This window comes from Solanum dulcamara, chromosome 7 (assembly GCF_947179165.1).
Source record: "Solanum dulcamara chromosome 7, daSolDulc1.2, whole genome shotgun sequence".
Classification (NCBI taxonomy): Eukaryota; Viridiplantae; Streptophyta; class Magnoliopsida; order Solanales; family Solanaceae; genus Solanum; species Solanum dulcamara.
This window is the reverse complement of record NC_077243.1, coordinates 14,382,567-14,397,782: the sequence shown is the minus strand read 5'-3', so window position 1 is coordinate 14,397,782 and position 15,216 is coordinate 14,382,567. Positions and strand designations below refer to the sequence as shown.

At 36.9% G+C, this 15,216-nt stretch overlaps 2 protein-coding genes across 2 annotated transcripts; one reads left to right on the top strand and one right to left on the bottom strand.

The window, feature by feature from the left end:
- Positions 1 to 6,966: 6,966 nt before the first annotated feature.
- Positions 6,967 to 10,803, top strand: LOC129896592 (protein VASCULATURE COMPLEXITY AND CONNECTIVITY). The gene is made up of 3 exons (XM_055972529.1): positions 6,967 to 7,259; positions 8,824 to 9,026; positions 10,324 to 10,803. The coding sequence occupies exons 1-3, from the start codon at positions 7,164 to 7,166 to the stop codon at positions 10,655 to 10,657; spliced, it is 633 nt and encodes a 210-aa protein (XP_055828504.1). The 5' UTR covers positions 6,967 to 7,163; the 3' UTR covers positions 10,658 to 10,803.
- A 1,339-nt stretch (positions 10,804 to 12,142) lies between these two features.
- Positions 12,143 to 15,113, bottom strand: LOC129896582 (cell division cycle 20.2, cofactor of APC complex-like). Its single transcript, XM_055972519.1, has 5 exons — positions 14,599 to 15,113; positions 13,833 to 14,102; positions 13,441 to 13,710; positions 12,777 to 13,358; positions 12,143 to 12,664 (listed from the first exon to the last, which is right to left on the bottom strand). Exons 1-5 carry the CDS (start codon positions 14,692 to 14,694, stop codon positions 12,521 to 12,523), a joined length of 1,362 nt encoding a protein of 453 aa, XP_055828494.1. The 5' UTR covers positions 14,695 to 15,113; the 3' UTR covers positions 12,143 to 12,520.
- Between the last annotated feature and the right edge of the window lie 103 nt (positions 15,114 to 15,216).

The following is a 15,216-nucleotide window of genomic DNA, read 5'->3' as shown; positions in this document are numbered from 1 at the left end:
CTAGTTTGGTGATTTGTTGAGAGTTATGGGTTAAGGGGTTGTTTTAGGTAGATTAAATAGATGGAATTATCTTAGTGATGATGTATAATAATGGTTGATATTGTTTTGATGTTGTTGATGAGTTGTTGTTTTTGAATTTGGAGGAAAAAGGTGTATGAGGATTGTGAATGTTCAAACCCGTTTTTGGAATTGAGTAGCTGGTAGTAATTCTGGAATATCTCAATGTGTAGATCTTCGATTTTAGATATTAAACATGTTTTGGAAAGCTAATACACGTACCTACAACTCTTATGTTTATGTCTTAGTCTATATCTGCTGTTATTAGGTCGAAAACTGAGCATGAATCATAAGACAAATTCTGTCCAGATTCTGGATTGAAAAATCCTTCATGTATAGCTGTTCGTATTTTGATGATATCTCTTTGTAGAAAATGATTTTTGAGTTGATTTCTTTTGCATTGGAAACTTAAGACAGAGATATAAATGTTTCATGAAGGTCATAAAGTCCAGTTTTGCCGTTTTCATTTTCAAAATTTAGATACAACGTGAGGTACTTGACTTTCCGAATTTACTGCTTTGGTAACATGAGTCGGGTGGCAATATTCTAGGCTTATTGTCAATAATAAATCTTATTTTGTATCAATATTTTGGATTGTTGATGTTGATTGATGATTATATGGCTGGTTTGAAAGTGGGAAAAGTGAGCGGTATAGGGGAGGTGCTGTCCAATTTTTTTTAGAAATAACCTACTAACGATAGACTACGTTTTATTCTTGTCCATAGCTTAACCATAGTGCTTAACGTTTTAATATAGGTTGAGACAATATTGGACAACATATACGTATAAACGCTAAAGGTATGTAAAGTTAACATTTTCTTCTTTTGGCATGATCCATATGAAACGAACGAATGACGTATGCTTAAATTCCAAAGAAACTCTTATTCGTAGATATACTCGAATGGCTACCATTCTTGATTTTCAAAAATTTATATTGTTATGCCTTGACTCATGTGTATGATTCCAGCCATCCTAGTTGGTATAACTCATGTTGTGGTATAATTCATATTTTAGTATAATCCATAATTGGTGTGATTCATAATGACTATTGTCTTGGTTTTCAAATGATGGACTGTTTTGCTTATTCTATTAAGTCTCCGATAATGATCAAATTTCACAAGGTTGCTAATGATACCTTATTCGTGCATATTATTATGGTATTATTCACTGAGTCCTACGATAGGCCGGGTATGTTATCATGTATGGATTCCACTACATTATTCACCAAGTTCCTTACTAGAGGGCCGGGTACGTGATATGATAATATGATATTATGATGATATGACGATATGATTATGGCATCGAGTCCCATAATAGGCCGGGTACGGTATTAGTGTACACTACTCTATTCACCGAGTCCCTTGCTAGAGGGCCGGGTATGGTATATATATACATATGACGATATATTGATATAATTGTGACACCGAGTCCCATAACGAGCTAGGTACGATATATGATGATGATATGCATGTCTTTATTTTATAAGACACAGGTACAGTGATTTATTGATTATGATACTTGACTCTTGAATCTTTATTTCAGATGTGATCTCCTTTATGATATTTTATGCTTTATATACTCGGTACATATTTCGTACTGACCCCCTTCTTCGGGGGGCTGCGTTTCGTGCCCGCAGGTACAAATACTCATTTTGGAGAGCCGCCACCTTAGGATTCTACTCAACAGGTTGAAGTGCTCCATTGTCTCGGAGCCTAAACTTTTGGTACTAATCCTTATAATGTATATATTTATGTATTTAGGGGTACGGCGGGGCCCTGTCCCGTCATATGCTATTGTTAATCCTCTTAGAGGTCTGTAGACACATGAGTGGGTTGTATGCAGATGTTGTCTGGTGTACTAGTATGGCTTATGTTTTTGGACATTTACATTCGGAGTGAAAGCCTTGTCGGCTTACGTATTATGTTATCTTATTTTTGACAATTAAGACTCCCCAAGAAATAGCTAATTTTGGTATATATATAAGTGACCGTTTGAGACAACGTGCTACCCATATAAATTCTATATCATGTTTAATTGTCGATTGACAATAGATAATATGTGTGTATACGAGTGTCCAATTCGGACACTAGTCACGGCCTACGGGGCTAGGTCGTGACAACCGCACCGCACAAAGATGGGTCCCCAAAGAAGGTTGAGAATATATGTTGGGTATGAATCTCCTTCAATTATAAAATATCTAGAAGCTATGACTGGAGATTTATTTACGGCAAGATTCGCTGATTGTCATTTTGATGAATCAGTATACCCAATATTAGGGGGAGAACATAAGCAGTTGAAAAATGAGATAGATTGAAATTCATTGTCACTATCTCATTTAGATCCTCGAACAAATCAATGTGAGCAAGAAGTTCAAAAGATGATTTATTTGCAGAATATTGCAAATCAACTGCCGGATGCATTTACTAACCTTCCACGGGTTACTAAATCGCATATCCCAGCTGCTAATGCTCAAGTTTGAGTTGATGTCCCGGTAGGACAACTTGTTTAGGCAAATGAGTCTAGACCACGCTTAAAACATGGAAGACCATTTGGTTCCAAAGATAAAAATCCTCGAAAAAAGAAAGGAATAAATGATCAAGATGATCATAATTTGGAGGCGAGTACTCAAGAAGAGCCCAGAGACACAACAAATGGTGATACCACCAAGGAGGTCCAAGTACCTGAAAATAATGAGAATGAAGAAATCTCAACAAGTTATGTCTCGACAGGAAAACGGTGGAACCGAAATGATATTGTGGTCGATAATATTTTTGCTTATAATGTTGCCATTGAAATAATGCAACAAGATAAGGATCTTGAACCAAAATCTGTCGATGAATGCAGACAGAGAAATGATTGGCCAAGATGGAAGGATGCAATTCAAGCAGAGTTAACTTCACTTGAAAAACGTGAAGTTTTCAGATCAATAGTTTGAACACCTGAGGGTGTCAAGCCAGTAGGGCACAAATGGGTTTTTGTGCGTAAACGAAATGAAAAGGGTGAAGTCGTAAGATATAAAGCACGACTTGTAGCCCAAGGTTTTTCGCAAAGACCTGACATTGACTATATGGAAACATATTTCCCTGTGGTGGATGCAATTACTTTCAGGTATCTAATGAATTTGGCAGTTCATGAAAAGCTTGAAATGCACTTAATGAACGTGGTCACTGCCTATTTATATGGCTCATTGGACCACGACATTTTTATGAAAATTCTCGAAGGGTTCAAAGTGCCTGAAGCGTACAAGGATTCTCGAGAAAATTGCTCAATAAAACTTCAGAAATCCTTGTACGGGTTGAAACAATCAGTGCGAATGTGGTACAATCGTCTTAGCGAATATTTGCTAAAAGAAGGATATAAAAATGATCCAATTTGCCCTTGTGTCTTTATGAGAAGGTCTGGATCTGAATTTGTCATAATAGCAGTATATGTTGATGATTTAAATATTATTGGAACTCCAGAAGAACTTTCAAAGGCAGTAAAATGTCTGAAAAAGGAGTTTGAAATGAAAGACCTTGGAAAGACAAAATTTTGTCTTGGTCTACAAATTGAACATTTTATAAATGGGATATTTGTCCATCAGTCAACATATACTGAAAATATTTTAAAGAGATTTTATATGGATAAAGCACACCCATTGAGTACTCCAATGGTTGTGAGATCTCTTGATATTAATACAGATCCGTTTTGGACTTATGAAAATGATGAAGAACTTATTGGTGCTGAAATACCATACCTTAGTGCAATTGGTGCATTAATGTATCTTGCCAACAATTCTAGACCAGATATAGCTTTCTCAGTAAACTTGTTAGCAAGATTTAGTTCTTCACCAACACGCAGACACTGGAATGGAATTAAACATATATTCAGATACCTTCGAGGTACCATTGATATGAGATTGTTTTAATCAAATGATTCCACGTCACAATTGATCGGTTATGCAGATGCGGGATATTTATCTGATCCCCATAAAGGTCAATCGCAAACAGGCTATTTATTTACATGTGGTGGTACAACTATATCATAACGTTCAACAAAACAAACTATGGTTGCCACTTCCTCAAATCATGCAGAGATAATAGTCATTCATGAAGCAAGTCGAGAATGTGTTTGGTTAAGATCAATAACTGAACACATTCAAGAAACATGTGGTCTTTCTTTGACAAAAGACGCTCCAACAATATTGTATGAAGACAATGCTGCATGTATAGCTCAACTGAAGGAAGGATACATTAAAGGAGACAGAACAAAACATATTTCACCAAAATTCTTTTTCACTCATGATCTTCAAAAGAAAGGTGAAATAGATGTCCAACAAATTCGTTCAAGTGACAATTTGGCGGATAGGGGTGGGCATAAAATACCGAAAACCGAATTACCGAACCGAACCGACTATTTCGGTATTTCGGTATTCGGTATTCGGTACTTCGGTTCGGTATTCGGTACCGAAATTTAACATTTCGGTATTTCGGTTTCGGTTTCGGTATTTATTAATTATCCCGTTCGGTATTCGGTATTTACCGAATACCGAAATTAAATGAGTAAATTAGTCCAAGCAGGCTGCAGTCCATTATATTCTGTTGGGCTAAAAGAGTGTAGAAAAGGGCAAAGGCCCATTGTCAAGAAATGTTTAGTCCAGCCCAAATGAAATGCCTAAGTAACCCTAACTCCCTAAGTTAACTCTTAGTCTCTTATAGTGTTATTCACAATGAATTCACAAATACAGAGGCAGCTCAAGCAGGTAGCGACGTAGCATCTTCACTCTTCACTCTTCAGTGCTTCACTCTTCAGTGCTTCACTCCTTGGTCTCCTTCACAGCTTTCAGCCTTTCAGTGCTTCACTCCTTCACAGAGGTAGCGTCTTCAGTGCTTCAAGCCTTCACTCCTTGGTCTCCTTCATAGCTTTCAGCCTTTCAGTGCTTTACTCCTTCATAGCTTTAGTGCTTTACTCCTTCACAACTCTATTTCTCTGGTCGGCGCTCGCCCTTCAGTCCTTCACAGATCACAACTTCACTCCTTTAGTCTTCACAGCTTTATTTCTGATTTCTCCGCTCGCCCTTCACAGTAAAGGTGTTGTATGATTAATGTTAATTTTTGCATAGGATTTTCATTGTATAAGAATATTAAGTGTTCAATTTTAAAAAAATAAACGAGGGGTGTAGCTGCTGCAGCTTATGTTTTTTGTTGCTGTTGTTGTGTGTTGCAGGTGTCAATTGGTGCTGCTGTAGGTGGCTATTGTTTGTTGCTGTTGTTTGTTGATGTTGTGTGTTGCAAGTGTAGTGTAGCAGCTACTGCAGGTGGGTGAGAGTTAAGAGTGTTGATAAGGAAATGTAGGATTTATAGAATATGTATATATTTGTCTACAGATTTCTGGATAATGTTGAGAATAAATGTGCAAACATTTTGCATAAACTGTGAATAGTTTCGGCAGACACTATGTTTCACAGAATACAGTATTGGAGGGAGAGGAGAGAGCACTATGCCATGGTGTGAGTTGTATTGATGTTCAGATTCTGATTTGAATAAGAATGTCATAATATCAGCATGAAATGAATAAACCACATCTTAATATATTTATGTACATTATTTTGATAAGAGTCTTGGTCAAGTACTGAAGAAAGACTTCTGCTTTTTCAATCCTGCAAAGAAAAAAAATATATCAATACTTCAAGATTGGCTTATATGCCATCTTTCCTATTATTATATAATAGATGCTGTAGAAACACAACAGTTTCCTAGTTTTTATGTTTTGCACCCTCCATAGGTGTACATTGCAATTCAAGGCTTGAGAATAATTATTGGACTTAGGGACTTTGTATTCTAAATTGTAAATTCTAATCAAGATTCATGGGATTTGTTTTAGTCTTCATTGTTAAACAGGTAAATGAAATATTCTTAGACTTGAGTTTTTTAGAATATTTCTTACATTTTTCTCATGCTTTTAATTTTTAAATGAAATCTTCACATCTTGCTAATGTGAATATGATTTACTAACATATTCTGTATGGACTTCACTTTAATATGGGATTACCGAATACCGTACCGAATCGAATTTTGATTTACCGATTACCGAATTACCGAACCGAATTTTGATTATTCGGTATTTGGTATATACTTTGAATTACCGAGTACCGAATAATCGAACTCAAACTTTAAAAATACCGAACCGAATACCGAATGCCCAGCCCTATTGGCGGATATGTTCACCAAAGCATTGCCAACTTCAACCTTTGAGAAAATGAGATACAAAATTAGAATGCGTCGTCTTCGAGATATTAAGTGATATTTTCATCAGGAGGAGCAAAATACGCGCTGTACTCTTTTTTCCTTAGTCAAGGTTTTGTCCCACTGGATTTTCCTGATAAGGTTTTTAATGAGGCAACACTCAAGGCGTATTATCAGATTTGTGTACTCTTTTTCCTTCATTAGGCTTTTTCCCACTGGGTTTTTCCTAATAAGGTTTTAACGAGGCACAACATCTATGGATGTTCAAAATAACAATGTATATTATTTTATTTTTTGAAAAGTTTTAACGAGACACATTTCTCGTGAACATCCAAGGGGGAGTATTATCAACCAAGTAAAATTGTTGTCCACTTAAAATGGTGGATAATCCATTTACTTTTTAAGTGGGTAAATTGTCCACTAATATTTTCCTCCACTTGTAAATATGGCTATAAATATAGCCTTAAACTTCAATGTAAAAACACACAAAACACATAAAAGAAGAGAATTACTATTACTCTCTCTATATTACTACTCTCTCTATTAATACTTTCTATATACATATTCTCTTGTTCTTCCTCTTTTATAAAATTGTCAAGTTAGTTAATTTATAACATTCATATATATATATATATATATATATATATATATATATATATATATATATTTTGCACTAAAAGACAATACACAGTCTCTCTGTGTGACGAACTCATCCAGTTTCTGTGCCACTTTTAAAATTCACAAGCTTTTCATTGCTTGCTCTCTACTCTTTTTTCCTCTTTCTTCTTCTTCTTCTTCTCTGTTTGCTGCTCTTTTTTTACTTTCAAAAAGATCAGTTCTTGAGTGACACCAACACTTTAAAACAAGAAATAAAGAGTGGATATGGAGAGAAAAGTGATAATAATTTGTGGGGTTGTGGGATTTCTAGGGTTATTATCTGCTGTTACTGGTTTTGCTGCTGAGGCTACAAGGATTAAGGTAATTCATTTCCCCCCTTAGAAAAAAACCCCCAAGATTCCATTTTTTTATTTTTGTTTTGGGGTTTATAATTTTTTTACTTTCTTGGTTTAATAGGCTCATGTATGGGAAGCTTTAGTTCATCTGTTTAATCTGGAAAACTGTTATGGTTATACTCTGCTATCTAATTATTGTCAAATCTTTGTTACAAATGAACTGAAAAAATTTAGTCCACTGTTACAATCTAAGACAAAGAATACTAATAGGTGGAGGGTTAAATGATGAGTTTTTTCAGTTCTTTGTCATTTGGGTATCCGCCAAAAAAAGAAGGAACTTTGATAAATTGCAGCTGCAATACTTTTGTGGTTATGAACAATGAACAACACAAATTCTATTCCTATTAGTTTCATTATCATTCCAAGCTACTCCCACAAAAAATAGTAATTGTTTTTTTCTTGGACTATTAGGTGAGGTCAAATTTGAGCTGAAACTCCATTCTGCCCTTGAGATGTTTGCTCCTAGTAGAACTTATTGGTTTTATGTGATAGCCACTGTAAGGGAGCCCATCATTTTTAATTCAACTGTTAAAGCCTGGATTTTTATCGTCAAATTTGCTTGTCTTTGGAAAAAAAAACTTTTTAGGCCAGTCTGGGCATATTCAGCTGAATTTTCATCGGAACGACCTCTCTGCCTTCACAAGGTAGGTAGATGTAAAGCTGCGTACACACTATCCTCCCCAGACTCTACTTGTGGGACTACACTGGGCATGTTTGTTGTTGTCTGGGCGTATTCAGCTCAATTTGAATGGTTTCTGAATGTTAAGACTTTGAGCATCTATATATATATAGAGATCTATGTTCACATATGTGTCACTCTCGCTCCATGAGCTGGTCTCGTCCCTGCTGATCTTGGTTGCAGTTCCATATGATTATTCCTTGAATCAGGAAATAGTTAATTTTCATTTGAATGGAGAGAGGATTTCAGCTTATACTGGACAACACAAGCATTTTCTGACAACTTGCTGAATTTCTCCCCTGTCCCTATAATATGTCTATGGGTGAGGTGTATCACAGGGGGTAGGGAATGAATAGTTTTTAGGGGGTGGAGAGTGGAAGAAATTGTTTAATAATATTGGCTTTTAGATTATTGTACTCACTGCGCTGCTACCATTCATAATTACTTGGGAGGAGTTTTACAGGTGGGAGTTGGTAGATGGAGAGAGTGCAAATGCATTAAGAAAAAGAGACCTTTGATGGTAATTTGGTTGCATGCTAAATTTCATATGCCAAGGATGGTTATTACTATCCTGTTATTAGTTCTGCTTGTGTTAAGCTTCCTTTTTAGTTACTCATTAATCTTCTTGTTTGACTATATTATCCAAATTGAGTGATTTCGATTATTGTTAGATTTTTGGTTCATATGCCAAGGATGGTTACAGGATTTAAGTTACTTTCATTTCATGTTTGCTGTTGGGAATTTTGGTTCACTAGAATACTAGAATATAGGGGTAAAGAGAGTTTATGTTTCCTTGTTTGCTTAGAGAGTCGTAGTGACTAATTTACAGTACTATCCAATTATTCTTCAGGGTTCTCAGGTCCAGGTTCCGTCTCCTTCAGAATGTGTATATCCAAGGAGTCCTGCACTGGGTCTTGGATTGACTGCTTCTGTGGCTCTTATGGTTGCTCAAATAATTATCAATGTAGCAAGTGGATGTGTCTGCTGCCGGAAAGGCCAACATCAATCAGCATCTAATTGGACGCTAGCACTAATATGTTTTGTTGTATCCTGGTAAGTTGGTTATGGACTAAAAATTAATTTCAAGTTCAGTAGTCATTATTAGCAATACATGTAGATCAAAAGGAATATTTATTTATTTCTCTGTATCCTTGTAATTTGGCTTACTGTTAATTAGATTCAAGTTCAGCTGTTCGTTATTGTAGTGGATCAAATGGAGGTTGACCCTAATAGCAGATAGTAATTGCTTGTTCTATAGTTTCTGTGAGAATCTTGCTTGTATGTGTTGGGACATATCAGAAACCTTATATATATGCAGTCAAGGCAAAGTAGACGTTCATTATTCCCACATTCGAAGTTGATAAGCTTATTCTGTGTTGTCGCCTCTTTGACATGACAATACCACTTCTTTTTTCGAGAAAGAAAAAAGGCACCCTTTGACATCAGTATTAATTTCACTGGTAAAGTTGCTGTCATGTGACCAGGAGGTCACAGGTTCAAGCCTTGGAAACAACCTCTGGCAAAAATGCAAGGTAAAACTGCGTCTACTAGACCCTTGTGGTCGGGCTCTTCCTAGACCCTGCGCATAGCGGGGGTTTTAGTGCAACGGACTGTCTTTCCCTTACAATGTCAAATCTTGACCAAAGAATGAATGTTGGACCTATTTTGTCTTATATACAAGGATGATTACATATCTATCAACATTCTTGAAGCCAAAAACTTGCCTTACTTCGGTAATGCTGGCTCACATACTAGTAACAAATGCATGTGCAAACTTGTTTAGCAATTTTTGGAAGTATCAGAATTTTGACATGTGTTGTGGCTTGTGGATATGAGCATTTTATAGTGTTGGCCTTCTACTCCTCTTTTAAAGGACGGCAATTAATCCAAATAAAAATATACCATATCGTTCTTATGACTTCACCAACCAATGGTACCTTGTTGGTCCTACAGATGCAAGTTCCACTGCACTGTGTTGAGGTGGTGATGTGCAAGGGGGGATGGACAGAAGCCTACTTTCTTTTGTCTCCCTTTTTTCATCCTCAGCCTCTTCACCTTCAGGGAATGTAGTCCTTTTTGATTACCTCTTCTGTATGTCAATTGGTTCACAGGATATCTTGCTGTGATTCCAAAAATGTGGTCTAGCTGATGATGTTGAACCTCAAGTTTTTGTATGGACCTTGAGATATCATTGCCCCCTCAAACCAGTTTTTTTTCCTTCTAAATTTGCATTTGTTTTGGTCCATATGCATTGGAATATACCATCAGAAGTTATTTCTCTGGTGGACCAATTTGATCTTCCATACCATCTGAAGAAGCCCTAATACAGGTCTACTTGCCACTTATGCAGGTTTACATTTGTTATAGCATTTCTATTGTTGCTAACAGGCGCAGCATTGAATGATCAGCATGGTGAAGAGAGCCTGTATTTCGGCAACTACTATTGCTATGTTGTAAAGCCTGGAGTATTTGCTGGAGCTGCTGTCTTGTCCCTTGCCAGTGTTGCTCTTGGAATCACCTATTATATTTCCTTGACATATGCGAAGAACATCAACCATCCATGGCATCCACCAGCTCCAAGTCAAGGTGGCATTGCAATGGGACATCCACAATTTCCTTCACAGACCAGTCAGGAGCCAGTTTTTGTACATGAAGATACTTATATGAGACGCATATCTACATGATTGTCCCTAGACCTGTATAAACATAAGGAATGGAGGTTTGAAGGGTGAAAGAATACTCTTCTGTGTGTGAACCACTCCTTTGTGAGCTATATCATACTATTTTTTTGTTTTTTCATTTGCTATGGTAATGATAGCTTAATTTTGTCCGGAAAATTGTAGCCTGTAGCATGTATCTGGAGTTGATGTGTTTATGTAATCCAACAATCTGTAGTTTTGGATAGCTACTATTAGTAATGGTTCTTGCTTTAGTTTTACAGGGTTGGATAGCTACTATTAGTAATGGTTCTTGCTTTAGTTTCACAGGGTTGGATTGTCGGTAGAGCAGAAGGAAAGCTGTCACTATTGGTTTCACCTACTTGAACTTGATATTTCCAGGACAACTGCTGGATGTGAATATACCTGCTTCAATTTGGAGCAAAAGTCCCATTTTATGACTTATTATGCAACATGCATTTGATTACCTTAGAACTGGGAACTGGTTAAAACAAATCATTTATGTAGATTGTTTGAAATGTAACATAGATCGAGTTGATGGATAATGGTTCTTGCTTTAGTTTCACAGGGTTGGATTGTCGGTAGAGCAGAAGGAAAGCTGTCACTATTGGTTTCACCTTCTTGAACTTGATATTTCCAGGACAACTGCTGGATGTGAATATACCTGCTTCAATTTGGAGCAAAAGTCCCATTTTATGACTTATTATGCAACATGCATTTGATTACCTTAGAACTGGGAACTGGTTAAAACAAATCATTTATGTAGATTGTTTGAAATGTAACATAGATCGAGTTGATGGATATTTGTTCTTGCTTTAGTTTCACAGGGTTGGATTGTCGGTAGAGCAGAAGGAAAGCTGTCACTATTGGTTTCACCTTCTTGAACTTGATATTTCCAGGACAACTGCTGGATGTGAATATACCTGCTTCAATTTGGAGCAAAAGTCCCATTTTATGACTTATTATGCAACATGCATTTGATTACCTTAGAACTGGGAACTGGTTAAAACAAATCATTTATGTAGATTGTTTGAAATGTAACATAGATCGAGTTGATGGCACATATTGCATTTTCATCCTACTTTGGTAGAATAAGATCTAGTTTAGCAAATTGCTGTCTTGCAATAAATAGTCAGACATACAGAACATGCTTGTCCTTTACAAAGTTTTGCCTTTTGATCTTGAAGGTCAAAAGTTTCACCACTCATTTCCAAGGTAACATAAATTCCCTCTTTGGTGGCTGATGGAGGAAATGTGAGGATGCTGCTAACTTGAAAATATTCTCTGTGATCAATGGCCAGATGACCCCTTGTAAACATCTGTTTACTAGTTTGGTTGTTATATAGTCTTGCTCAGTGATGGAGAAATTTGGTTGCTTAATGAAAAATATTATCGAAGGCCACTAAGGCAGAGCAGGTCGAAGTTTCACCTATACAGAGAAAAAGAAAGGATTTTGGAAAGATTCAGTTCAACTGTATTTATTGGAGAGAGTTTCAACTAAATCAATCACGTTTTTGTTGTATTGATAAATACTAAGTCATATTTATGTATTGAGAAATACATCATCATCAGAAAACTGTACAAGGGGATTATTTCTGGACAAGGCCTTTTGTCACTATTGGTGTGCAGCCACTGTAATAGAATCAAAATATCAAACAAAGAAAAAAAGAATCTCTTCTACATACAGCAGTTGGTCCCGTCCAGGATTCCATCCAATACGTTAATGAAATTTCAACTGAATTTACAATTGTCTTCTTCAGTCAGCAGTCTTTTGTTCCAGTATATATGTTCTTCAGTCAACAATCTTTTGTTCCAGTATATATGTATTGACTGTACAGAAATCTTCAGCATGCAACTTTCCATAGTCATTCAGCGAATACCACGGTTCAGGTGAGCGAATGGTTCAGGATTTGCCTTTGGTGCAGGTTTTGCTACTTCAGGAGTCCCAAATACATTCCAGAATCTGAGAGTTTCATCTCCAGCTGCAGATGCAACTGTGCAACCATCTGGACTCTGCAAAACCGATAAACAAGAAAATGAATACAAAAACAAACCTTCTTTTGGCATTTTTCTTTCAAGAGTTAGACATTGAATGCAAAAGATACAACAAACATGAGATTTTTACCTGAGCCATGAAAAGCACTCTGGATGTGTGGCCAGTAAGCTCAGCTACCTTTACCATAGAAGGGTATTTCCAAAGGGTGAGCTGATTCTGAGTGAAACCATGAGAACTTAGCAGCTCACGTTCGTTCTTGTTCCACAGCAGGGAACAAACCTGAGATCCTGTATCAATTGAATTCAAGCAAGCACCAGTGTGGGTATTCCAGAACTTTATGCACCTGTCACTTCCACCACCACCAGAGGCCAATAAGTTACCCTGGAAAGGGCACCAAGCAAGGGCTTTAACAGCAGCTGTGTGATCTTCCAGCCTGTGAAGCCACTGTGTTGTAGAGTTGGAAGAAGCAGTTGATCTGTCCCATATGTGGAGGAGGTTGTCATTTCCACCACTAGCTAACTGCTGGCCAGAAGCTGACCATTTTAGACCACAGACTTCTTGATGATGTCCTTGGAAAGTGTCAACAATGGGATTTCTTATTCTCACATCATTGTTTATGATTTGACCATCCATTCCCCCAGTTGTCAAAATGTGATTGTTCCAATCTAGAGCACCAACTCGGGATCGGTGACCGCCTTTCAAAGTTCTCAACTGCACCACCGAAGGGAAACATTTTATTAGCATATGAACACCTGGACTAAACAATTGAAACATACGACTTAAAGAAACATACAAGTCGATTTGCTGTGGTATCCCAAAGCTGAACTTCAGAACTGTTAAGACCAACAGCAATATGTCGACCATCAGGGGCCCATTTAATACTTGTAACAGGGCCATTTTCTTCATCAACAGTGACTAGCTCTGAAGTAGCACCATCAGATGCATCCCACAGATATACAGTGCCACCAAGAGCAATGGAAAGAACATTGCTGCTGCCCCAGTCTAACAAATTCAAATAGTAATCATCCATGATATCTGGAGCATCTAATGTCCTCTCAGAGGTCTGCATATAGACAAATTAAACCTTTAAGAACTTTTTACAACAAGTAAATCGATAAAAACTCTAATTTGGTGCAGATTGTGTTTTTTCAGCAATTGATATTTGGACTAGGATAATGCAACTACCTGAGGAATGTATCGACGGGGTTTTGCAGTTTTGACCTGTTGAACAGCGGCAAACTCATTAGGAATGGCCTCAACAGGAGTGGGTGGCTTGTTCTTGAAGGCCAGAATGCGAGTCCTGTTCATGTTAAAAGTTTCTGCAAGCTGCTTCCTGTATGCCTCTCTGGAGGGAGAGTTTACAGCTGGGTTTTCCTTACCTTTTCTTCCCTCTGTTAGCATGTAATGTGCATAGTCGAAATCCATCGCTGATCGATTTGGAATAAACCTATCCAACTGTTAAAAGACAACAAATCAACAGTCAGTACGATATTCCTTTTTTCATCCCCACTCCCTACGGTGTTCATGTTTCAACTCCCAAAAGGAGGAAAGAGAGCTTCTTACTAGCAAACACCCATTCCACCCATCCACCCGCATAATTTGACACAAGACAATGACAGATCAAGGGCACCACCACCAATCAAACTATAGAAAACAAATCAGGCTAAAACTGGCATATTAGAGATGTTCAATCAGATCAAAAGCAAAATTGGCAAATTAGATGAAAACTCATTTCCTCTTTTTCTCTAAAAAGGAAATCCCTTTTATTGAAAAGATGAATTCTTGAGATATGGGAAAACCTTATAGTAGCTTAGTTGTTTGGCTACCCGAACTTTCATCCCCTCCCACATTTCCCCTTCTCCTACCCCCAATTAAAAAAAAAAAAATCTTGAGACACCCATCTAATCGAAACAATTAATAAAGATTATGATTCGTAGTTTAGAAGGCATACATTATCACGAGAATTTTTACGTTGAAGAAGTTGTTCCTGGAGAGGGCAACGAGATTGTTTCTTATTCGATGAGGCAGAGTATGATCCTGCATCCATTACGTTAGCACAAAAAAAAAACACAAATATTGACAAGAACAAAGATAACAAACAAAAGAATCAGAAAACTTGATTAAGAAACTCTGCAAAATCAAAATCAGGTTATAGATTAACAAATTCAAATGAAACAGTTATAATTGCCCAGAAAAATATAAATCACGAGGATGAAATCGCTTGTTGGTTTGCTTGAGAAACTTAGAGAGAGAAAGAAAGAGAGAGATTGATGAGTTTCTTCTCAGTTCATTGATGGATTTATATAAATTTTTTTCAGAATTCTAGGGTTTGCACTACTGTAAAACCCCTTCTCCAACGGCTATATCGCATGACATTAGCCGTTGTATGTTTTTTTTGGGACTAAATTGCCTATCCACGGAAGGAGCACTCTGCATATTCTAGGGGTATTTTAGGTAACTTTGATAATTATTTATGTTAATAACACTGGTAAATACTTGCAAAAACACAATATTTACATCAACTTGAGTAATTTGACTTCATTAGTGATTAATAATTAAAGAGAGAACA